The 24059-nt window shown below is 44.6% G+C and overlaps 1 protein-coding gene across 2 annotated transcripts in view; it reads right to left on the reverse strand.

Annotated features, from left to right (window-relative positions):
• LOC105498269 (ring finger protein 125) overlaps positions 1–23792 on the reverse strand; it is a 55437-nt gene extending 31645 nt beyond the window's left edge. For both annotated transcript variants that reach the window (XM_071085495.1, XM_071085494.1), the window contains exons 1-3: positions 23349–23792; positions 3726–3879; positions 123–217 (exon numbers count right to left, since the gene is read on the reverse strand). In XM_071085495.1, coding sequence (XP_070941596.1) covers positions 123–217; positions 3726–3879; positions 23349–23512 — 413 coding nt within the window. In that variant the 5' untranslated portion in view covers positions 23513–23792. The remainder of the gene's footprint in view (positions 1–122; positions 218–3725; positions 3880–23348) is intronic.
• Between the last annotated feature and the right edge of the window lie 267 nt (positions 23793–24059).

Genomic DNA, 24059 nt, shown 5'->3' on the forward strand with positions numbered 1-24059 from the left:
TAGTTGAGAACGTAAACATAAATACATAAATATTTTCATAAGAATGTTAAAGTTTCCAGCCCATTAAATTCTTTATAAACATTATCAATTATAGCATTAAACTATATTGTATGGAAACAAACCTTGCTGCTGTCTCCTCAAGTTCTTGTAGTGGTCCATACTTATCTATGTACTTCTGACAAGTCCGAATATGTGCCCTCATTTCACTGAGGCAAACCTACATAAAAACAAATTCAAAATGAACTCACTGTTAAAAAAAGGCTCAATGAAAGCTTATGCGATCCAGCCTTTTAACTTTCAAATAAGGTCATACTGTGGGATCAATTGACTAAATAGATGCATTCATAACACCAGTACCACCAAAAATTAAGGCATTATCAGGAATACTACTATTTTTCAAATTCTCCAACACTTAGAAGACCCAACTATTAAGTTCTTGAATTTGGTTCTTCTAAAAAGCATATACATTTTTTAAAGTAGATAGATGTGTAGCAACTCAAATTTACTTCTTTTGCATGCCATTACATAAACAGGTTTTAGAAAGAAGGAAGGGGGGAAAAGGGTGAAGAAAAAGAGCGAGAGAGAGAGAGAGAAAAGAAGAAACAATCTAAGATAGAAAAAGAGACAGAAAAAAGAAATGGAGAGATAAGAAGAATAAATGGATAAATTTTAGAGGTGCCTATAGTAAGCTAAATGAAACACTGTGCCTTAGGGAAAGATATCAATACCATGGTTTTATAACACCCCCAACAGTATTACATGAATTCACAATACACCGTATACTTAATGGTCCCATTAAGAGCAAACATAAAAGACAGCTCTTGCAGTCCATTTTTATCAATGCAGAATAAAGAGCCCTTGTTCTTTCACATATACATTCAGAGATCCTAACCATGAGGGATCTGTTGCTAACATAACACACCCTATTAAATGTTTCATTAGAAACTCTGATAAGATCTTGTGCTAAAGGAAGCTCTGTACAGCTGTGGTAAGGTGGCCGACCCACTCTGCTTCATTTTGCCCAAGCTACGGAAGTTAAACCTCAAACATGAAATTGCCATGTCAAGGAAACAGTTATAATTGTTTAACAAAGGGCAAAAATAAAAGCCAGTGGAAAAGTAAGAACAAAACCCTGGCTTTACAAATATCCACCTAAAAGAGATAAAAACTAGGATTGATCTGCATAAGCTGTCTTAAACAGATGTATTTTACAATCTGTAACATCCAACTTTGCACATTAGCACTCTGTCATGTCTTTATGACTTTTGCTAGTAAAAATTTCTATTTGTATTCTTTGTTCAACAAAGATATGCATTAGTCATGAAAATTAACAAGCTGTGGACTACTGACAAATGAATTGATCAATTCATAGTCTAGACACAAAATTATCTGAGACGTTATAAAAAATGGCAGAAGAAATGTAATTCATTGTGCCTATTCTAATGGTGCTTATAATCTAATAGAGGAAAAAGGATGTGTAGACAAGTAGATAAGAAATTGTCTGATATAGGTGCTGGGCATGGTGGATCACGCCTGCAATCCCAGCACTTTGGGAGGCTGAAGTGGGTGGATTATCTGAGGTCAGGAGTTTAAGACCAGCCTGATGGAAGCCCCTCTCTATTAAATTAGCTGGGTGGGGTGGTGTGCACCAGTAGTCCCAGCTACTTGGGAGGCTGAGACAGGAGAATTGCCTGAATCTGGGAGGTGGAGGTTGCAGTGAGCTGAGATGGTGCCACTGCACTACAACCTGGACGACAGAGCAAGACTCTGTCTCAAAAAAAAAAAAAAAGAAATTGTTTTATATAGGGAACTGGAATACTAAGGCCAGGTCTCAAGGAATGGAGATCTGGTCGGGACTCTGAAGAACACAGAGAGTGCAAAATGGGAGAGGGCAAAATGTGCGTAGAAGGAATGGGGAGAATTCCTAAAAAGAGGGATAACACAGAAAGGAAAAGACAGAATATAAGAAGTATCTCAAGGCTGGGCGCAGTGGCTCATGCTTGTAATCCTAGCACTTTGGGAGGATGAGGTGGATAGATCACCTGTGGTCAGAAGTTCAAGACCAGCCTGGCCAACACGGTGAAACCCCATCTCTACTAAAATACAAAAATTAGCCGGGCGTGGTGTCGGGACCCTGTAATCCCAGCTATTCGGGAGGCTGAGGCACGAGAGTCGCCTGAACCCAGGAGGTGGAGGTTGCAGTGAGCTGAGATCGTACTACTGCATGCCAGCCTGGGCAACAGAGTGAGACTCTGTCTCAAATAAAAACAAAAATAAAGATATAAGCCCGATCTTGGCACTCCAAAATTTGCTCTCTTTCTCTGGCTTACTATTGCATTTAAGATAAAATCTAGAATCTTCTCCATAACCTTCAAGACTTTACATGATCTGGAGAGGCTGATATAGTACCCAAGCTGAAAACTGCAACAGGCAAGGTGTGCTTGATAGAGACAAATACGGCAAAGTTCAGATTAATACAGGTGGAAATATGTCACTGGGTTTGATAATAAAGCATTGGTGGCCTGCAATAGAGTAGTAGAAGTGGAGGACACATCATAGAGGATCACTGGAGTAATGGGAAGAAGGGAAAATGGAGGTGGTCAATGAAAGCATTTGTTTGACAAATTAGGGGTGATGGCAGGAGTTCAGGGTTTTTTGCAGAAAAAAAAAATATATATATATATATGAAATTGGAGGCTGGGTGAGATGGCTCACACCTGTAATCCCAGCACTTTGGAGGCCAAGGTGGGCAGATCACTTGAAGCCAGGAGTTTGAGACCAGCCTGGCCAACATAGCAAAACCCTGTCTCTACTAAAAAGACAAAAAAATTAGCCGGGCATTGTGGCACATGCCTGTGGTCCCAGCTACTCCAGACGCTGAGGCATGAGAAACACTTGAACCTGGGAGGTGGAGCTTGCAGTGAGCCGAGATTGCGCCACTGCACTCCAGCCTGGGTAACAAGGCAAGACTCTGTCTCCAAAAAAAAAAAAAAAAAAAAAAAAAAAAAAAAAAAACATGGACCCAAAGAGTGAGCGGTAGCAAGGTTTCTTGTGAAGAGCAAAAGGACAAAGTTCCCACAGCCTGGAAGGGGACCCAAGCGGGATGCCACTGCTAGCTGGGGTGGCCCGCTTTATTCTCTTATTGTCCCCTTTTTTCAATCCAACCCGCGATTGGCTACTTTTAGAATCCTGCTGATTGGTGCGTTTTACAGAGTGCTGACAGGTGCATTTCATAGAGCAGTGATTGGTGCGTTTCATAGAGCAGTGATTGGTGCGTTTTATGGAGCGCTAATTGTTTGACAATCCTCTTGTAAGACAGGAAAGTTCCCCAAGTCCTCATGTGACCCAGGAAGTCCAGCTGGCCTCATAGCTCACCAGCACTTTGGGAGGCCGAGGCAGGCGGATCACGAGGTCAGGAGATCGAGACCATCCTGGCTAACATCGTGAAACCGTGTCTCTACTAAAAATACAAAAAATTAGCCAGGTGTGGTGGCACGTGCCTGCAGTCCCAGCTACTCCAGAGGCTAAGGCAGGAAAATCGCTTGAACCCGAGAGGCGGAGGTTGCAGTAAGCCGAGATCGCACCACTGCACTCTAGCCTGGGTGAAAGAGCGATACCCCGTCTCAAGAAAAGAAAAGGTGAGTACCATGGGGTCAGAAGCAGAGGTGAAATAACTTTCACAGGGACTTAAGCTGGTAACCATGAACATAGGTGGGGTCACATACCAGGGTGTCACACTCAGCGCAGTTCTTATACTCTGATTTCATTCTTTTGGCTACATCAGTTGCTGGAACTCCTTCTGAAGGAAGATATGCCCGGCAATAAGGACAGGTCCATTTGTTGTTCTTTAGACTGGTAGCAATACAGGAACGGCAGAATCTATCCCAAACAAACCAAAACTACATCACTTTCCTTGAAAGCTGTAAGGAGCCACCACCATGTATTCATTTGTGTAAATTGTAATTTAATGACACCTTGTACCCCATGAGCCATACTACCAAATTACAGGCCCACTTGCACCCTACACATCCCGAGAATTGCTTAACTTCCCAGCAAGACTTCTTCAAAATCACACATTCTTACCATATGCACTTTCACGCATTTCAAGAAAAGTAAGAATTCAAAGTGGGTGAAATAGCTTTCCTAATTTAAAGAATGTCTACATTAGATTTTACCTCAAATTTCTTGAGAAAATATGTCTTTCTTCTGTGCGGTTCTGTGTGTCACATAAGCAAATGGCAGGAAGTCAAGGAAGTAAAAATACCAGACACATTATAATTCTCTATAAAACCATTTTCTCCTTCCCTCCCTGCCTTCCTCCCTCCCTCCCTCCCTCCCACCCTTCCTTCCTTCTCTTTCTCTCCCTCCCTCTCTGCCCACCTCTCTTTTTCTTTCTTTCGAGAGCCAGGGTCTCGGTAGGTTTCTTAGGCTGGATTCAAACTCTTGGGCTCAAGAGATCTTCCCCGCTTAACCTCCCCAATGGCTGGGACTACAGATGCAAGCACCACACCCAGCATAAAATAATTTTAAAGTCATCCCCAGATATAGAAAATTAGCTAATTAAGATGACCACTATTAGGAATGTCTTCCAAGTCAAGAAATACGTTCTCTGGTTTATTTAAAGGTGCTCATTATGAAATCTTAACATAATCAACATTTCCAGAAAATTCTCACCTATTTATAAGAGTTGTTGAAGGCTCCATGAACATAGAAATAAAAATGAGCATTTAGGTATTTATACACATCAGCATGAACCTCATACTTCTTAAACTACTCAGCACATAATATCTATTTGGGAGTATTAATACATGTCAAAAGGTAGGCTTTTTAAATTTAAAGTATACTATACATACTGGAAAGTTCTTATATCATAAGCATATAGTTGAATGAAATTTCAAAATTGAACACATCCATATAACCAGTACCTATAACAAAAACAGCATGGCCAGCCCCTAAAATTTCCCCTCTTGTTTCCTTCTTTTTTTTTTTTTTTTTTTTTTTTTGAGATGGAGTCTTGCTCTTGTCACCCAGGCTGGAGTGCAATGGTGCGATCTCAGCTCACTGCAACCTCCACCTCCCAGGTTCAAGCAATTCTCCTGCCTCAGCCTCCTGAGTAGCTGGGATTACAGACACCCACCACCATGACTGGCCAATTTTTTGTATTTTTAGTAGAGACAGGGTTTCACCATGTTGGTCAGGCCGGTCTTGAACTCCTGACCTCAGGTGATCCACCTGCCTCAGGCTCCCAAAGTGCTGGGATTACAGGTGTGAGCCACTGTGCTCGGCCTCCAGACACAATTCTAACCCCTCCAAAGTAATCACTGACTTTTAAAAATGTATTTTAACATATAAAAATTATACTTATCAAACATTGTACCAGCCTATAGACCACAGCTTTCTCACCCCTGCTTACTGTCTTTGGTGGTGGTAATCACTGACTTCTAATAACAAAGATCAGTTTTGCCTGTTTCTGTACTTCCTGTAAATGGAACCCTCTGGTATGTATTCTTGGTCTTCTTTAGCTCAATATTATGGTCAGAAGATTCACCCATATTGTTGTACATAGTTGAGATTGTCCATTCTGATTTTCTGAAGTCTATGGTATGAATACACCCAAATTTATTTACCATTCTGTTGTTAATGGGCATCTGAATAGTATTTAAATACTTGCAGATGATAAACTTTAGTGATGAGCAGGCACAGCTATTTTCCAAACCATTCTTCTTCTTTTTTTCCTCTTTAACTCCTAATTATATTAGTCATTACTGATTTTTTCCCTCTTTATTTTTTTCCTTCTTACTATGTTTCAATTTGGCTTGGATCATGACTGATTCATAACAATATTCTCTTCTGCATCTGTTATCAAATTACTACAAGCACACAGAGGATGCTCAGTCGTGCGGTGATTGAGACATCTACTTGTTTATACCTGTCCAGCATCCATTCCTCCTTTTTCTTGCAATAGCATCCTGCTCTTGCTCTGCAGGAACAATACCTCTTATATTACATATAGACACAGTGGGACCTCAGTCAAGGTGCCTGCCAACTCCTGCTGAAGGTGCGAGCACCTGGCAAGCCAAATCATGTACAGACCATGTCTCTGGAAGTTGAACACTGCACACAGTGACATAATGACTGATTCAGTAGCAACTAGATGGAATTTTTCTCCGTTTACGTAGAACTCCATATCTGCCTTGGTTCCTACCCTTTCCTTCTAGCTATTTTTGTTATTTTTTGGTAATTTTTTTTTTTTTTTTTGAGACGGAGTTTCGCTCTGTTGCCCAGGTGCATTCTCAGCTCACTGCAATCTCCATCTCCCAGGTTCAACCAATTCTCCTGCCTCAGCCTCCCGAGTAGCTGGGATTGCATGTGTGCACCACCATGCCCAGATAATTTTTTTTTTTTACTTCCAGTAGAGACGGGGTTTTGCCATGTTGGCCAGGCTGGTCTCAAACTCCTGACCTCAAATGATCTGTCCGCCCGCCTCAGCCTCCCAAAATGCCGGGATTACAGGCGTGAGTCACTGTGCCCAGCCAGTAATTTTTTATGTCTGATTTCAAGCTTGATACACTGGCTCTCTACAAAACTTTGTGAAAACACTTCCATATACCTTAATTCACTTAACCTTAATAAACTCCCAAGAAAGATCATTATTTCCACTTATAGATAAGGAAACCGAGGCACATATAAGGTAAGTTGCTTCTGCAAGATCACCTAAAGGAGCAGTGTGAAGAAGAAGCAAGAACAACCTTCAGACCAACTATAACCCATATGCTGTTGCATCCCTTACCCAGGGTTTATGTCCCACTGCAGCTGCCGCCCTGCTCAAGAGAAAGACTGAGCAGGATGCTAAGGAGATAACGCCAAGGTGAAGGACGAACCAGAGAAGACCCACAAGGTTGTCTGTTAAACCTGCTTCTCCAAAGCCAAGTCTAAGGAGGCCCTTGCAAAGAAGGGAGAGAAAGTACCCAGAGATAAAGGGAAGAACTGATGCTGGCAAGGAGGGGAATAACCCTGCAGAGAATGCAGATGCCTAAACAGACCAGGCACAGGAAGCCAAGGTGCTGAAGGTGCCAGGTGAAGTCTGTGCATTCGTGATAACTATGTACTTGTGATGACTGTACAGTTTGAAATACTATTTTTATCAAGTTTTACAAAAATGCAGAATTTGGTTTTCTTTTTTCTTTCTTTCTTTATTTTAAGGTACATTGTTAGCACACAGTGCACTTCATTTTTGTTTTCTGGGGACGGGATATCTGCCAGTGTCACTAATAGAACGTCTTGAAGCTGGATTGATGTGGGGAAAACACCTTTCTCTTCTAGTTTTTTGTTTGTTTTGTTTGTTTGTTTGTTTGAGACAGAATTTCACTCTTGTTGCCCAGGCTGGAGTGCAATGGCAAGATCTCTGCTCACTGCAACCTCCACCTCCCAGGTTCAAACGATTCTCCTGCTTCAGCCTCTTGAGTAGCTGGGATTACAGGCATGCGCCACCACACCCAGTTAATTTTGTATTTTTAGTAGAGATGGGTTTTCTCCATGTTGGTCAGGCTGGTCTTGAACTCCCGACCTCAGCTGATCTGCACACCTCACCTGAGTGCGGCCTCCCAAAGTGCTGGGATTACAGGCATGAGCCACTGCACCCAGACCTTTTTTTTTTTTTTTTTGGGGGGGGTCGGAGTCTTGCTTTGTTGCCCAGGCTGGAGTGCAATGGCATGATCTCGGCTCACTGCAACCTCCACCTCCCGAGTTCAAACGATTCTCCTGCCTCAGCCTCCCAAGTAGCTGGGATTACAGGCATGCACCACCATGCTTGGCAAATTTTTGTATTTTTAGTAGTAGAGGAGGGGTTTCACCATGTTGGCCAGGCTGGTGTTCCCTTGTAATTTTGAGAGGCTTCCTCTTGGCTCCCAGGAGGAGGGATTCCCTGACTTTGACAAACATAGACAGCTTGGCACAAGAGCCTTGTGGTACGGAAAAACGAATTTGTTTTTATGTCCTCTTCTCCCTTTCCATCTTCAGCATAAACTTAACTCCGTTAAACCTAGACACCTGTTGGGGCCTGAGCCCCAGTCATTGGTTAGCAGTGTGTCAGGCAATCTCGACTTTCCAGTGATGCCCCTGAGATGGGGCTCCTCAAAAGAGCAGTGGTTCCATTTCTGTACTGTGTATCTTCAGACAAATTCTGCCATTCTCATTTCACTCCCTGAAAGTCAGGCTCGGCTCATGTTGAACAACATGCTAAGTGTGAAATGTCACTCCTCGCCCTAAACTTTCTTGTTCAGAGCATCAAATGAATACTCCATTGGGTTTTTTTTGTTTGTTTGTTTGTTTGTTTTGCCAGATGTCTTGCTCTGTCACCCAGGCTGCAATGGCGCAATCTTGGCTCACTGCAACTTCTGCCTCCCAGGTTCCAGTGATTCTCCTGCCTCAGCCTCCCAAGTAGCTGGGATTATACAGGCGTGAGCCACCAAGCCCGGCCCTCCACTGCGTTTTAAAGAGGCTTTATGTTTTTTGGTAGTCCATTGAAAAAGGGAGTTTGAAAGTTGTTGTATACTGTTAAGGACTGTCTGCCCATGTTCTGCCTGAAATACTGTGACTGTTTATGGAAAGTATCTTTAATAAAGCTGGATAAAGTTTGGCTTGGGGGAAAAAAAATCACATAAATAGAAAGTGCTTGAGCTTGGCTGGGCATGGTGGCTCACACCTGTAATCCCAGCACTTTGGGAGGTGGATGGATCATCTGGGGTTCGAGACCAGCCTGGCCAACATAGAGTGAAACCCTGTCTCTACTGAAAAAAAAAAAAAAATGCAGCCAGGCACAGTGGCTTCAGCCTGTAAACCCAACACTTTGGGAGGCTGAGGCGGGTGGATCGCTTGGGGTCAGGAGTTTGAGATCAGCCTGGCCAACATGGTGAGACTCCATCTCTACTAAAAATACAAAAAATTAGCCAGGTGTGGCGGCACATGCCTGTAATCCCAGCTACTCGGGAGACTGAGGTGGGAGAACCACTTGAACCCAGGAGGCGGAGGTTGGAGTGAGCCAAGATCGTGCCACTGCACTCCAACCTGGGTGACAGAGGAAGACTCCATCTCAAAAAAATACAAAACAAAACAAAATACAAAATTTAGCTGGGTGTGGTGGTGCATGCCTGTAGTTCCAGCTACTTGGGAAGTTGAGACAGAAGAATCACTTGAACCCGGGAGGCAGAGGTTGCAGTGAGCCGAGATCGCGCCACTGCACTCCAGCCTGGGCAACAGCAAGACTCTATCTCTCAAAAAAAAAAAAAAAGAAAGAAAGAAAAGAAAAGAAAGTGCCTGAACTTCGTTGGTCTTAGGCTGGGGTTTTCTGATCCAAATTTTGGTAACCTTTTATTCCACCACCATAGCTACCCCAGTTGGAAAGAGCAATATTTTAAGATCAAGATATCTGCCGGGCGCGGTGGCTCACGCCTGTAATCCTAGCACTTTGGGAGGCCAAGACGGGCGGATCACGAGCTCAGGAGATCGAGACCATCCTGGCTAACACGGTGAAACCCCGTCTCTACTAAAAAAAATACAAAAAAAAACTAGCCGGGCGAGTTGGCGGGCGCCTGTAGTCCCAGCTACTCCGGAGGCTGAGGCAGGAGAATGGCGTGAACCCGGCAGGCGCAGCTTGCAGTGAGCCGAGATCCGGTCACTGCACTCCAGCCTGGGCGACAGAGCGAGACTCCGTCTCAAAAAAAAAAAAAAAAAAAAAGATATCTAAGTCCTCTGCTGTACATATTTTACTTCTTTCTATCTCAGCTGATTATAAGTTCTAAGGTACAATCTGACCTTGGATGTCTCTGAGTCTCTAAGAATTGGTTTTCAAAGTGTAGTCTATGAATGAAATTTATGACAAATGGCTCAAATGCTCAACTCATAATTAACATTTCGAATACACCACCTGTGGTTCTGACATGAATTATCTGCTTACATTATTTAGAGGCAAGCAGATAACATTTTGTTTTTTGTCAACTAGCATTTTCCCTTTTTCTTTTCTCCCCCACACTCCCCACAATTTGAGTTGTATGCCAGTGCAAGCAGAATACAAATACTGGTGCCGAGCCTTATGGGGGACACTTGTATACATTATCCCCTATTATTATAGGCTCCTACGATAATTCATAAAATGCTGCTGTGCTAAGCTGGGCGTGGTGGCTCACGCCTGTAATCCCAGCACTTTGGGAGGCCGAGGTGGGCGGATCACGAGGTCAGGAGATCGAGACCATCCTGGCTAACATGGTGAAACCCTGTCTCTACTAAAAATACAAAAAATTAACTGGGTATGCTGGCAGATGCCTGTAATCCCAGCTCCTAGGGAGGCTGAGTCAGGAAAATGGCATGAACCCGGGAGGCAGAGGTTGCAGTAAGCCAAAATCACGCCATTGCACTCCAACCTGGGCAACAGAGAGAGACTCTGTCTCAAAAAAAAAAAAAATGCGGCTGTACTTTCTCCTCATTTTATTGATGGCAAACTAAGGTTCAGAGTAGTGTAGCAATGTGCCCAGTTTATGCAGCCACAAACAGTAGTGCTCTGATCCTTAAACAGTTTGGGTAGGGCCTCAAATTTTGTAGTCTTTTCAAGAAACCTCAGTTCTTCCCAGTGACAAGTGGAAGCCACAAATATAAGACCATGAATGTGCCTATATAACCAGGAGTCTTGATATAATGAATGTGTCCCCTAAAGTTCAGGCATAACTTGGTTCCTGTTTTGGTGGTATTGAGAGGTGGAGCCTTCAGGAGACATTTAGGTCATAGGGGCTCTACTATGATGAATGGATGAATGCCATTATCACAGGACTGGGCTAGTTCTTGCAGAAGTGGCTTTGCTATAAAAGTAAACTCTCTGAGGCAGGAGGATCGCTTGAGCCCAGGAGTTTGAGTCCAGTCTGGACAACATAGTGAGACCCCCATCTCTAAAAAATAAAATAATAAAATAATAAGCGAGCTCTCTCACGTGCATTTTCCCTCTCTTCTACCTTTCCACCAGGGGATGACCCTAGCCAGGTCCCAGCACCACGCTCTTGGACTTCCTAGCCTCCAGAACTGTGAGCTGAAAAAATTATTTTCTTTATCCATTACCCAGTCTGTAGTATTTGATAAATACCCATTCCCATCATAGCCTGAACTAGTGTTTCTGGTTTACTTTAGAATGCCCTTGGCAGAGAGGAAAGGTCCATTCAGTTGGTTGGGGGCCTTAGAATTTTATTTTTGGTTTACACTGGGATTACACATGTCCTGTAAGAATGAAAGCATTCATGCATATTTCTGGATCAATTTTAAATTCACCAGGAAGACTCTCAGACTCTACTTAGGAAACCACCAATTTAGTGCAGGCTTTACTGCTCATACTTGACCACAAATTGAACGTTTCAATCCATTTACCTGAAAGTACTTCAGAATTATCCTAAACAGAGTTTCATTTTCTAAAAATTAGGTACATTCACTGCTGGGTGGGGTGGCTCACGCCTGTAATCCCAGCACTTTGGGAGGCAGAGGTGGGCCGATAACCTGAGGTCTGGAGTTTGAGATCAGCCTGGCCAACATGGTGAAACCCTGTCTCTACTAAAAATACAAGATTAGGTGGGCATGGTGGCATGCGCCAGTAGTCCCAGCTACTCAGGAGGCTGAGGCAGGAGAATCTTTTGAACCCAGGAGGCGGAGGTTGCAGTGAGCCAAGATCGCGCCACTGCACTCCAGCCTGGGTGACAGAGCAAGACTCTGGCTCAAAAAATAAAATAAAATAAAATAATACAAAATAAAAATAAAAATTAGGTACATTCTATGACTTAGAGCAGTTATATCTGAGGTCAATGGAGACTTGGCTCTATCTTATAGTGTGCTCCAGTTCATTGAGCTCTCTTCGGCCCATTCTCAACCTCTAGATGCTTTTTAGATAACTCAGTCTCTAGCCCTGATCTCTTTCCCCCAGTCTATTCCTCCAGAGCCTTTGGCTATTTCCATTTGGATATCTGCCTATCAGACCGCTGTACATTCAGCAGGCCCATTCATGAGTGCACTCACTTCCTCCTGGGCCAGTATCTCTGACCCTGTTTATCCACCTGCCTTAAAGCCCAGCAGTTGGCTTTTATATCTTTCTCCCTTGCATCTACTATTTTCAATCTGAAAACAAATGTCTTTGAATATTTCCTTTAAATGTAAATCTGTTTTTTGTTTTTGTTTTTGTTTTCTTTTGAGGCAGGGTCTTGTTCTGTCACCCAAACTGAAGTGCAGTGGTGCAATCACTGCTCATAGCAGCCTCCCGAGCTCAAGTGATCCTACCACCTCAGCCTCCCAAGCAGCTGGGACTACAGGCATGCACCACCATGCCCAGCTATTATTATTTTTTTTTTTTTCTGTAGCAACGAGGTCTCACTATGTTGCCCAGGCTGGTCTCAAACTCCTGGGTTCAAGCAGTTCCACCTCAGCCTCCCAAAGTGCTGAGATTACAGGCATGAACCACCACACCCAGACTTAAGTTCCATTTATACAGCTCCAAGTTATCTACTGGCTCTCACCACAGCTCACTAACAGAAGATAAGGCAGAAGTGAGAAGGCTTTTCCCTCAAATCTATTTTTTACAACTGATACAGCAATATGAATAAAGTCCATTTAAAATTATAAAACATTAAAGTGAAACTTCTTAAAGTCCAACAAACGAAAAAGAACTAAGCTAAAAGTGAGGCTGTCTGAGACATCTTGGAAATGTCATAGATCAACCTTTCGTGGCACAGTGTTCTTCCAAAAGAAATACAGAGATAAGAAATAATACCTGTTCCTGTGGGTTTCGCTTATGGAATGACTGAAGGAAACAGAAACCATGTTTTGAGCCTTTACCATAGGATATCTTTACATTTTAAATATTCATAAAAATAGTACTACTCACCCCGTTTTACAAATGAAACTTGAGATTCAAAGACATTAAGCAACTTAGTAGTAAAGAAAATCGGCTGGGCAGGTGGCTTAACCTGTAATCCCAGCATTTTGGGAGGCTGAGGTGGGCAGATCACTTGAGGCCAGGAGTTTGAGACCAACCAGGCCAACATAGCGACACCCCATCTCTACTAAAAAATACAAAAATTAGCCGGGCATGGTGGCACACGTCTGTAGTCCCAGCTACTGAGGCAGAGGTTGCAGTGAGCTGAGATCACGCCACAGCACCCCAGCCTGAACAACAGAGCGAGACTCCATCTCAAAAAAAAAAAAAAACAAGCCGGGCGCGGTGGCTCAAGCCTGTAATCCCAGCACTTTGGGAGGCCGAGACGGGCGGATCACGAGGTCAGGAGATCGAGACCATCCTGGCTAACACGGTGAAACCCCATCTCTACTAAAAAATATAAAAAACTAGCCGGGCGAAGTGGCGGGCGCCTGTGGTCCCAGCTACTCGGGAGGCTGAGGCAGGAGAATGGCGTAAACCCGGGAGGCGGAGCTTGCAGTGAGCTGAGATCCGGCCACTGCACTCCAGCCTGGGCGACAGAGCCAGACTCAGTCTCAAAAAAAAAAAAAAAAAAAGGAAACAAAATATTTTACCCCAAAAAATAATTATTTGACATACTTCGAGATGGCTATTGAGATGGCCTGCAGAAAGGAAAACCCCTGAAAAGCTGCATGTTGTGGGGGAGAGCGGCATTGGTAAAGTCTACGTTGGTGAAAGGCTTTCTCTGAGGTCTCCTTTGCCCCATCTAGGATGATTAACCAAGAGTCTGAAATGTTTGAAGGTCTAACAAAGAAACTTACCATGGACTACTACCTATTCGTTTTTTTCTTTTTAAGATGGGGTCTCGCTCTGTCGCCCAGGCTGGAGTGCAGGGGCGTGATCTCGGCTCACTGCACGTTCAGTCTCCCGGGTTCACGCCATTCTCCTGCCTCAGCCTACCGAGTAGCTGGGACTACAGGCACCGGCCACCACGTCCAGATAATTTTTTGTATTTTTAGTTGAGACGGGGTTTCACCGTGTTAGCCAGGATGGTCTCGATCTCCTGACCTCGTGATCTGCCGGCCTCGGCCTCCCAAAGTGCTGGGATTACAGGCGTGAGCCACCATGCCCGGCTGACTAGCACCTGTTCTTTCTGAGAGCTGCTACCTGTCTAACTTTCTTCTGTATAACAAGACCGCCTTTGCCCCTTGCCGTTTTTTTCCCTCTTATAACCTCTCGTGCCATCTTGCAATCCCCCATTCTTCTGTAACCTCAGGTATAAAAACATCAAGCATCTGCCGGGTGCAGTGGCTCATACCTGTAATCCCAGCACTTTGGGAGGCCGAGGCGGGTGGATCACAAGGTCAGCAGATCGAGACCATCCTGGCTAACACAATGAAACCCCGTCTCTACTAAAAATACAAAAAAATTAGCTGGGCATGCGCCTGTAGTCCCAGCTACTCGAGAGGCTGAGGCAGGAGAATGGCGTGAACCCGGGAGACTCAGCGTGCAGTGAGCTGAGATGACACCACTGCACTCCAGCCTGGGCGACAGAGCGAGACTCCGTCTCAAAAAAAAGAAAAAAAGAAAAAAAAAATCAAGCATCTGGTCCTTTCTTTCACTTTTCATATTTTTTATGACTCCCATGCCCATATGTACATTAATAAATGCGTATGCTTTTATCCCATTAATCTGCTATCTGCCTGTTTTATAGACTCAAAGTATCTAATCTTTAGGGGAAAAATTTAAGCTTCACTAAATTTTTGGTATTGTGATCTGGATATAAGTCATTTTGTTCATTCTAGAGCCAAAGAATGGGATCTTGGAACAACAGATGAAAAGCCAGCAAAGAAAGGCAAACTCATTTTTTTTAACCAAGTCAGTTCTCCTCTCTGATCTCTGCCTACAGTGCCTGGTCAAATGTGGATGGGATGAGTCTCTGTGTTTTACCTTTTCTAAATTTGGATCAACAGGGAAAAACATATAAATTAGTTCTTGTATTGGTCTGAATCGCTTTTAAAATAAATGAATGGCTATATTTAAAAGAAAACTTTTTAGAGCTCACATCTTAAATAGCTACCTTATTGGTACCTATGAAAAGATAGAAAAGGAATACAGGTTTAGAAACTCCCTCGGCAAGATTGTTGAAAAGTAGAAATCAGATATAAAACAAAGTTAAAATTCTTTGTACTCAAACTGCATGCTTTAGATCCCTTATGAAATTTGTTAAAAAAAAAAAAAAAACTCCATCCTGTAGTCTAGTGGTAAGGATTCTGCACTTTCACCTCTGCAGCCTGGATTCAATTCCCTTTCAGGGAACAAGTCCCTAGGAGACATAAATCCTTTAACTCAGGAAGGAAAAATAAAAGAAACACTTGGAAAAAATTGGTTTGAATTGTTTTGAATTTATATTTGTATAACTTCTTAACCTTTGGGGTACCCGTTCCTATTGTAAGCCTCTCATCCAGCTGTTGTTTTCCTCTGTCTTAAACAGTAGAGAAGGCCGGGCGCGGTGGCTCAAGCCTGTAATCCCAGCACTTTGGGAGGCCGAGACGGGCGGATCACGAGGTCAGGAGATCGAGACCATCCTGGCTAACACAGTGAAACCCCGTCTCTACTAAAAATACAAAAACTTAGCCGGGCGAGGTGGCAGGCGCCTGTAGTCCCAGCTACTCGGGAGGCTGAGGCAGGAGAATGGCGTGAACCCGGGAGGCGGAGCTTGCAGTGAGCTGAGATCCGGCCACTGCACTCCAGCCTGGGTGACAGAGCGAGACTCCGTCTCAAAAAAAAAAAAAAACAGTAGAGAATATGGCCAGACAAAAATGTGGGTTGTACCCTATTCGCGGCTGGCAAAACTTTCCTTTCTTTAAGCTGTTGTAGGCAATGATCTGGATTTTGAAAGGGTTGCAACTTTTGCTCCCTCTTAGGAAACCTTGGTTAAAGCCATCAAGAGCTTCTTGGTTTCAGTCTCAAATGTTCTTATTTGTTTTGATTTTGAGTTATTTCCTTTGGTTAAAACGCTGGTTTATACTTAGAGTGTGATAGTAACTTTTTCCCCATTAATCTGCTTCCTCTACAGAGAGACATACCTCCTGCTACGGCTGGGAACCAAACAGATGAGGAGAGGTGGGTACCCCTCAGACAGGGGGTGCTGGGAGGGTCTGGGGAGAAAGAGGCACGAATGCCACAGCTACCATTCTCTCTGCTCCCACAAAAGACTGGGTGCTCAGGCTGGAGACAGTGGTTCACACCTGTAATCCCAGCACTTTGGGAGGCCAAAGCAGGCAGATCACCCGAGGTCAGGAGTTTGAGAGCAGCCTCATCAACATGGTGAGACCCCGTCTCTACTAAAAATACAAAAATTAGGTGGGCGTGGGGGCACACCCCTGTAGTCCCAGCTACTTGGGATGCTGAGACAGGAACATTGCTTGAACCGGGGAGGCAGAGGTTGCAGTGAGCCCAGATAGGGCCACTGCACTCTAGCCTGGGTGACAGAGCAAGACTACGTCTCAAAAAATGACTGGGTGCTCAGAGGACAAAATGTTTGCTGCTTGCATATTTAAAAGGATTTTTAGGCTGAGGCATGAGAATCGCTTGAACCCGGGAGGCGGAGGTTGCAGTGAGCCGGGATTGCGCCGTTGTACTCCAGCGTGCGCAACAGAGCAAGACTAAAAAACAAAAAAAAAAAAATTTAAGAAAAATGGCTCTGTGGTCAAAAGCCAGCTTAATTAATAGCTATATTCTCTATTCTCTTTCAAATCCTGTTTATCCCATGGGAACTTCTTAGTCAACTAGACCTTTGTTTGTTCCTCAGACTCCTACTAACTAAAACTGTATTGGCCTTTTGAAAGCTTAAAATCTCCCCAAATTGGCTCCTCTAAGACTTGTCCTTCCATTTCCTTCCCCTTCTGCCCCTCCTCCTTTTTGCCATTTTTGATACCACATGAAGAGGCCTAGAGGGGACCTCTATCAACTGTGAGACTCCTTGAGGAACGCACACACATGCATACACAAACACAAAAGCCACCAGTCGCCCCTCTTTAGGGGTCCCCTGTCTTCTTCTTCTTCTTTTTTCTTTTTTTTTTAGACAGAATTTCACTTTTGTCACCCAGGCTGGAGTGCAATGGCGTGATCTCAGCTATTGCAACCTCCGTCTCCTGGGTTCAAGTGATTCTCCTGCCTCAGCCTCCCGAGTTGCTGGGATTACAGGTGCCCGCCACACCCCTGGCTAATTTTTTTGTATTTTTAGTAGAGATGGGGTTTCGCCATGTTGGGCAGGCTGGTCTCGAACTCCTGACCTGAGGTGATCCACCTGCCTCAGCCTTCCAAAGTGCTGGGATTACAGGCATGAGCCACCGCGCCTGGCCGTTAAGGGTCCTCTGTCTCTCACTGAGCCACAGAAGCCATGGGCAGGGTCCATCCTCTCATGTCTAAAGTTCTGCTCTCATGCATTAAACATCCTAATCTCTTTGGCTTTTGGATACTGGGGTATGCGTGTGATATATGTTGTGTCTACATGTATATATATGTTTACACGTGTGTTTGTACAGTCTGTGTGATACCAAACCGACTTCTAAATAAATGAGTACTCACAAATTAACTATCCCAAATGTTTTTCAAAGTTCATATGACTTTAGTAATCTTTGGTAAATCAAGCTAGGATTTTTGTTTGTTTGTTTTTGTTTTTTGAGAACGACTCTCACTCTGTCACCCAGGCTGGAGTGCAGTGGTGCGATCTCAGCTCACTGCAACCTCTGCCTCCTAGGTTCAAGCGATTCTTCCACCTCAGCCTCCACGTGCACCACCATGCCCGGCTAATTTTTTTAGTATTTTCAGGAGGGACAAGGTTTCGCCATGTTGACTAGGCTGTTTTCCAACTCCTGGGCTCAAGTGATCCGCCTGCCTCGGCCTCCCAAAGTGTTGGGATTATAGGTGTGAGCCACTGTGCCCAGCAATAAAACTAGTTTTAAATTGTTGGTTGGCTGGTGTGGTGGCTCATGCCTATAATCCCTGCAGTTTGGGAGTGCTCATGCCTGTAATCCCAGCTCTTTGCGAGGCTAAGGCAGTAGGATCACTTGAGCCTAGGAATTCAAGACTGGCCTGGGCAACATAGGGAGACCCTGTCTCTATAAAAAAATAAAATTTTAGCAGGGTGTGGTGGGGCATGCTTGTCGTTCCAGCTACTAAGGAGGTTGAGGTATGAGGATTGCTTGAGCCCGGGAATTTGAAGTTGCAGTCGGCTATGATCACATCACTGAGTAGTTTATTCTTAGATCATGTCTCTAAAAACAAACAAAATTACTGGAAATAAAAGAAACAATTCTTCAGGCAGAATATACAAAAAAAGCAAGATTATGTTTTTGGAGAGAAAGGTTATAAGAATGGAATGAGGCCGGGTGTGGTGGTACACGCCTGTAATCCCAGCAACTCGGGAGGCTGAAGCAGGAGAATCGCTTGAACGCAGTAGGCGGAAGTTGCAATTAGCCAAGGTCATGCCACTGCACTCCAGCCTAGGTGACACAGTGAGACTCCGTCTTAAAAAAAAAAAAAAAAAAAGCCGGGCGCGGTGGCTCAAGCCTGTAATCCCAGCACTTTGGGAGGCTGAGACGGGCGGATCACAAGGTCAGGAGATCGAGACCATCCTGGCTAACACGGTGAAACCCCGTCTCTACTAAAAAATACAAAAAACTAGCCGGGTGAGGTGGCGGGCGCCTGTGGTCCCAGCTACTCCGGAGGCTGAGGCAGGAGAATGGCCTAAACCCGGGAGGCGGAGCTTGCAGTGAGCTGAGATCCGGCCACTGCACTCCAGCCTGGGCGACAGAGCCAGACTCAGTCTCAAAAAAAAAAAAAAAAAAAAAAAGAATGGCATGAAGTGTGACTTTTTTGTTAATGGAAAATTAATTTTGTCCAGAAGTTATTTAAAGATTGTTTCAAATTGAAAGAATAAAAAAAGATATAGATAAAACTAAATGAATACAGAAAGTTGGAAATAGAAGAAAAATTCTAAGAGGTTATAAAAGATATGTAAATCTTACCTTGTGTGGTCAAAGCTGACTGAAATTGGATGGACTTGTTTATTAGGCTTTATTTAAATTAGCTTTATTATTGATATATTGATTCAAAAGTAAAATACGGTTTTCCCTTGAACAAGACTTTTGTGTATTAGAGATGGGGTCTCGCTATGTTGCCCAGGCTGGTCACAAACTGCTGGTCTCAAGTCATCCTCCTGCATCGGTCTTCCAAACTTCTGGGATTACAGGCATGAGCCACTGCACCCGGGCAAGTATACTTTTGTGAGCAAAATAATTTACCTTTTTCTCTTTGGATTGACAAACTGTTTTTTGCGTATTCTTATTTCATGGCAATATAGTTACATGCATAAGTTCAGTAACAATCTGAACAGGACATAATTGGAGACAGTGGTTATTTTCCCAAGGCTTTAACTGGAATGTCATACTTAGATACATGATCAAACTGCTTTGAGGGACTGAGATTGACATTAAAACACCAATAGACTTACAAAAAGATTGGCCTGGTACCCTGTGTATATAGTTCCCTTACAAAATCCCTGACCTTGCGGTATGTAAAGAATTGTCACTTTCTTGGCTGGGTGCAGTGGCTCACTCCTGTAATTCCAGCACTTTGGGAGGCCGAGGCAGGCAAATCACCTGAGCTCAGGGGTTCAAGACCAGCCTGGGCAAAATGGCGAAACCCTGCCCCTACAAAAAATACAAAAACTAGCTGGGCATGGTGGTGCGTGTCTTTAATCCCAGCTACTAGAGTGGCTGAGGCAGGAGAGTCACTTGAACCCGGGAGGCGGAGGTTGCAGTGAGCTGACATCACGTCACTGCCCTCCAGCCTAGGCAATAGAGTGAGACTCCATCTCAAAATAAATAAATAAGTAAAAAATAGCCAGGCATGGTGGCAGGCACTTGTAGTCCCAGCTACGCGAGAGGCTGAGGCAGGAGGATTGCTAAGCCCAGGAGGTAGAGGCTGCAGTGAGCCATGATTGCACCACTACACTGCGACCTAGGTGACAGAGTGAGATCCCACCTCTAAAAATAAAGTAAAAAATAATAAAAGGAAATAAAGGAAATGTTAAAATGGGGGACTCAAGGAAACTGAAAGTATTTCACCCCAAAATGTACTTCTTTGATATATTCCCGCATACAGGAATAACCCTAAAAAGCTGCCTTTTGTGGGGGAGACTTGTATCTGTAGAGAAAATCTACACTGGTGAAATAAACAACCAGGCTTTCTTGGAGCCACCCCCTTATCCGTACCTAGGAAATTATTAACTGAAGGTCTGACACCTAGGAAGGTCTGACAGAGCAACTTAACACAGGCTCATGCCTATTCTTTCTAGGAGCTGCTATCTATGAAGTTTCATCTGCATAACTAGACCATCTTTGCCCCAGTCTCTTCTTTCTGTTGCCCTCCCATAACCATGTTCCAAGCCCCTATTCTGGTGTAACCTCAAGATGGTATAAAAGCATCAAGCATCTGGCCCTTTCAGTTTTCATAGTTTGATGACTCCCGTGCCCATATGCACATTAATACATTTGTAGGCCTTTCCTCCCCTGTTAATCTATTAGCAGTTTGTTTCATAGACTCAAGTGATCAAACCTTTAGGGGAAAAAAATCAAATTCAAATTTCCCTACAGTGGTCACACAGCTTGCTAGTGGCAGAGGGGAATTTCAAATCCAGCTTTCTATAAGGGCCAGTTACTACTGCATCACAATACAACTTATAAAGTGCTCTGTACATATTCAGTCAAGGTACTGCTGTTACTATTAAACTTGTTTGACTTGAAAATCAGCATAAACCACCTAGTTCAATATGTCTGAAACTGTAGCTTCAATATGGGATAATAAAATACAGAAGGTTCATTTGCATTTATTCATTTTCCAACTTAATTTCAATGGAAAAGAGTAATTCATTTAGAATGTACAAATGGCATTAACAACGCTCATAATCTCTACAGCAGAAAAGACTCTGGTTAACATTTATAAAGTGGAAGGGGCCCAAGTAAGTTTGCCAAAAGGAGGAATATGGAAATTCTGCCCACAGCTAGAACAATGGACATAGATTTGTCAAAACAAAGAACAGTAAAGAGAGGAAAGGCAATTTGTTCAGCCCTTGTAATGCTATTTTATGGTTATTTTTCCAGTTGCTAGTTTCCTATTCACTTTAACAAAGAAAAAGATTAAACAAAAAATTTAACATTTTGCAAACTTACATTATCCTTTAGTAGAAGGAAAAATATTGTAAATGGTAAGTTGTACTATTCAAAGTCCAAAACAGGAAAACAATCTCCAGTCAGATAATTGAATTAGCAGCAAAGCGGTCTATTCCAAAAAGAATCTTCAAAATGCCCACTGTTTATGTTTTGCACAACTTCAAAGTTTTAATGCTAATAATGATTCAATTTAAATGGAGGTATCTTTAGGCTGTTATTGCCCTAAAATAATCAATATATTTTATGACTCACACAGCCCATCTTGGCTTCCAGATTGGCCTGTGGATATTACGTTAATGAGCTACATCTGGACAGCTGAGCAACAACATTAGTAATCAGAAAGGAGGGTAAATTTAAGCCTCGAGTTTTAAGAACAAAGCTGAAACAACAGGCCTCGAAAATACAGCTACGAAATAATGCCCAAAGCACTCTTTATTTATACATTGTGCAGGCTGCACACTTTTTTCCCTGGCTCACAGGTGGGCAGTGGTGAAAACTGCTTTTCAGATACAAGGCTATAGGTATTAAGGATCACCTAAGGATTCCAGGTGTGAGCCACCATGCCCGGCCTCAAAACTTCTGAATGCAAGTGCACAACATGTTTTTAAGGACTACCTAAATCCTTTCAAAAGTGATCCTCAGAAGCAATAATGCTATTTCTTTCTTCCTGCTAAGCCAAATACAAGTACATGCCACTGTGGTATCACACAGGGCTTCATCATACTATAGTCACCCTTCAAAGGGCATTAAGTAGGCTTCCGCTTCTGATCCGTGCAGACACACACACACACACACACATCCACGAACAAAATTCAAACCAAAGAGAGAAGGCTGGGTGCAGTGTCTCACACCTTTAATCCCAACACTTTGGGAGGCCGAGGTGGGTGGATCAATTGAGGTCAGGAGTTCAAGACCAGCCTGGCCAACATGGTGAAACCCCATCTCTACTCAAAATTCAAAAACTAGTAGGGTGTGGTCGTGGGCGCCTGTAATCCCAGCAACTCGGGAGGCTGAGGCAGGAGGATCACTTGAGGCGGGGAGACAGAGGTTGCAGTGGGTGGAGGTTGCAGTAAGCCGAGATCCTGCCACCGCCACCGCACTCCAGCCTGGGCGACAGAGTCAGACTATCTCTCTCTCTCTCTCTCTCATACACACACACACACACACACACACACACACACACACACACACACAAAGTAAACAGAGAGCACGAATTCACAGATCCAACTCCACCAGTTACTCAAGCACACATTAAGCATGTGCCAATTTTATATAGGAACTTTGTTCTTAAACTCTTCTTAGAAACGACCACGGCTTTGCACCAACTGTGAGTTTTAGCTAAGTACTATGCCGTTTTGAGAAAGTTATTTTACTCTGTAATTTCTGCCGGTTTGGAGAGACGGCGTGTAAAGCAGGTAGTCTGCCGCCTCCTGTCACGTTGTGGCTGGGTTTTGGAGGAGTACATTCAGGGGCTTGCGGCTAACGTCCAAGCCCCACCCTAGCAGGTTGTTAAACTCTAACGACTTGTGGAAAGTCACTCGGAAGCTCCAGTTTGACTTGCTCTTTGAGGGGATGGGTGTCTGTGTTGGGAAAGGGTAGCAGGGGTGGGGGTGGAAAAACACTTTGCACAGATCCTTGTTTGCTTAAGACGAGCCTCTGTGGGCATTCTGGGAACACGTGCACAGCTCCAGCAAAACAAAACGGACCCGGGTTTCTGGGGCAGAGGGAAGCGCAGCCTGTTCCACCGTGTTCAGCGGGGTACCTGCGCTTTGAGGAAGCCCCTGCCTTGCAGTTGGAGCTCGTTTCTTTTTCGTGCCCGGGCGAGCGCTCGTTCTCCAGCCAAGAGCACCCTCCCCTGTTGGCGAGCCCTGGCTCTGGGCGGGACCCGTGCCTGGATCCCCTTCTCTGGAGCTCCGCACCTGGACTTCGGGAGGAGGCAGCGCAAGAGGGCTGCAGGGCCCGATTGTTTCTTTTTTCTCCTCCCGAAATCCTGTGTCACCTTCCGACCGGCGTTTTCCCCGTGGCCCCGCACCCGACGGGTCCAGGTTTCTCTCTGCAGCAGTTTCCTAAGGCGCTGTCTTCCGTCCCCCTCCTTCCCCACACCATGCCCTCAGCTTCCCGACATCGCCCTCCTTAGGGGTGGGCCCAAACCGAGCTCCCCTGGCACTTACACGTGGCCACAGCGGGTCCGGACAGGCTGGTGTAACACCTCAAGGCACACGGCGCAATCGAAGGACGTGACGGGCAACTCCGGGTCCCCCCTGCGCTCCAGGGCCCGCGGGGTGGCAGAGGGGGGAGCCGATTTGCCGCTGTCGCTGCTCAGCACGGAGCCCATCGCTGTGCCTCTCGCCCAGACAGCTGCCAAGCACTCAGTGCCTGCTGCAGGGTTGTTTTGTTGTCGTGCGGTGGAGGAAGGAAGTCCCGGCCCAGCTGCGATCGCCGCCTCCCAGCGCGCGCAGCTCGCGCAGCCAAGAAGCAACCTCCGCCGATGCGCCCAACCCTGGTCTAGGGCAGGGAGAGTGCGCGGCCGCGGGGCTGAAATCTTCGGCAAACCGCCTAGGTTAAGGCGCGGAGGCGGAGGCGGCAGCCGCCAGGTGCTTTGTCTTGTGGTATTGGGAGGATTGAAACCTGAAACCTCAACTGCAGAGAAGAGGACTTGAGGCAGTAGTAAACCTTCCAAGCTGTCACACACAGCCTCTTTCCCCACTGTCAGAAGTTAAGTGCGGGCGTGGCCATGCTTAATGGTAATCAGAGAACAGCCGCTTGTAAGGACCATCCTCCACTGTTGTAATCACAATAAGCTGCAAAGATTGAACTATGACCTATGATTGGACGTCTCCTAAGACGGTGCTATCATTACTCTGTCGTCCAATCAATAGTCC

The sequence above is a fragment of the Macaca nemestrina genome, chromosome 19, assembly GCF_043159975.1.
Source record: "Macaca nemestrina isolate mMacNem1 chromosome 19, mMacNem.hap1, whole genome shotgun sequence".
NCBI lineage: Eukaryota > Metazoa > Chordata > Mammalia > Primates > Cercopithecidae > Macaca > Macaca nemestrina.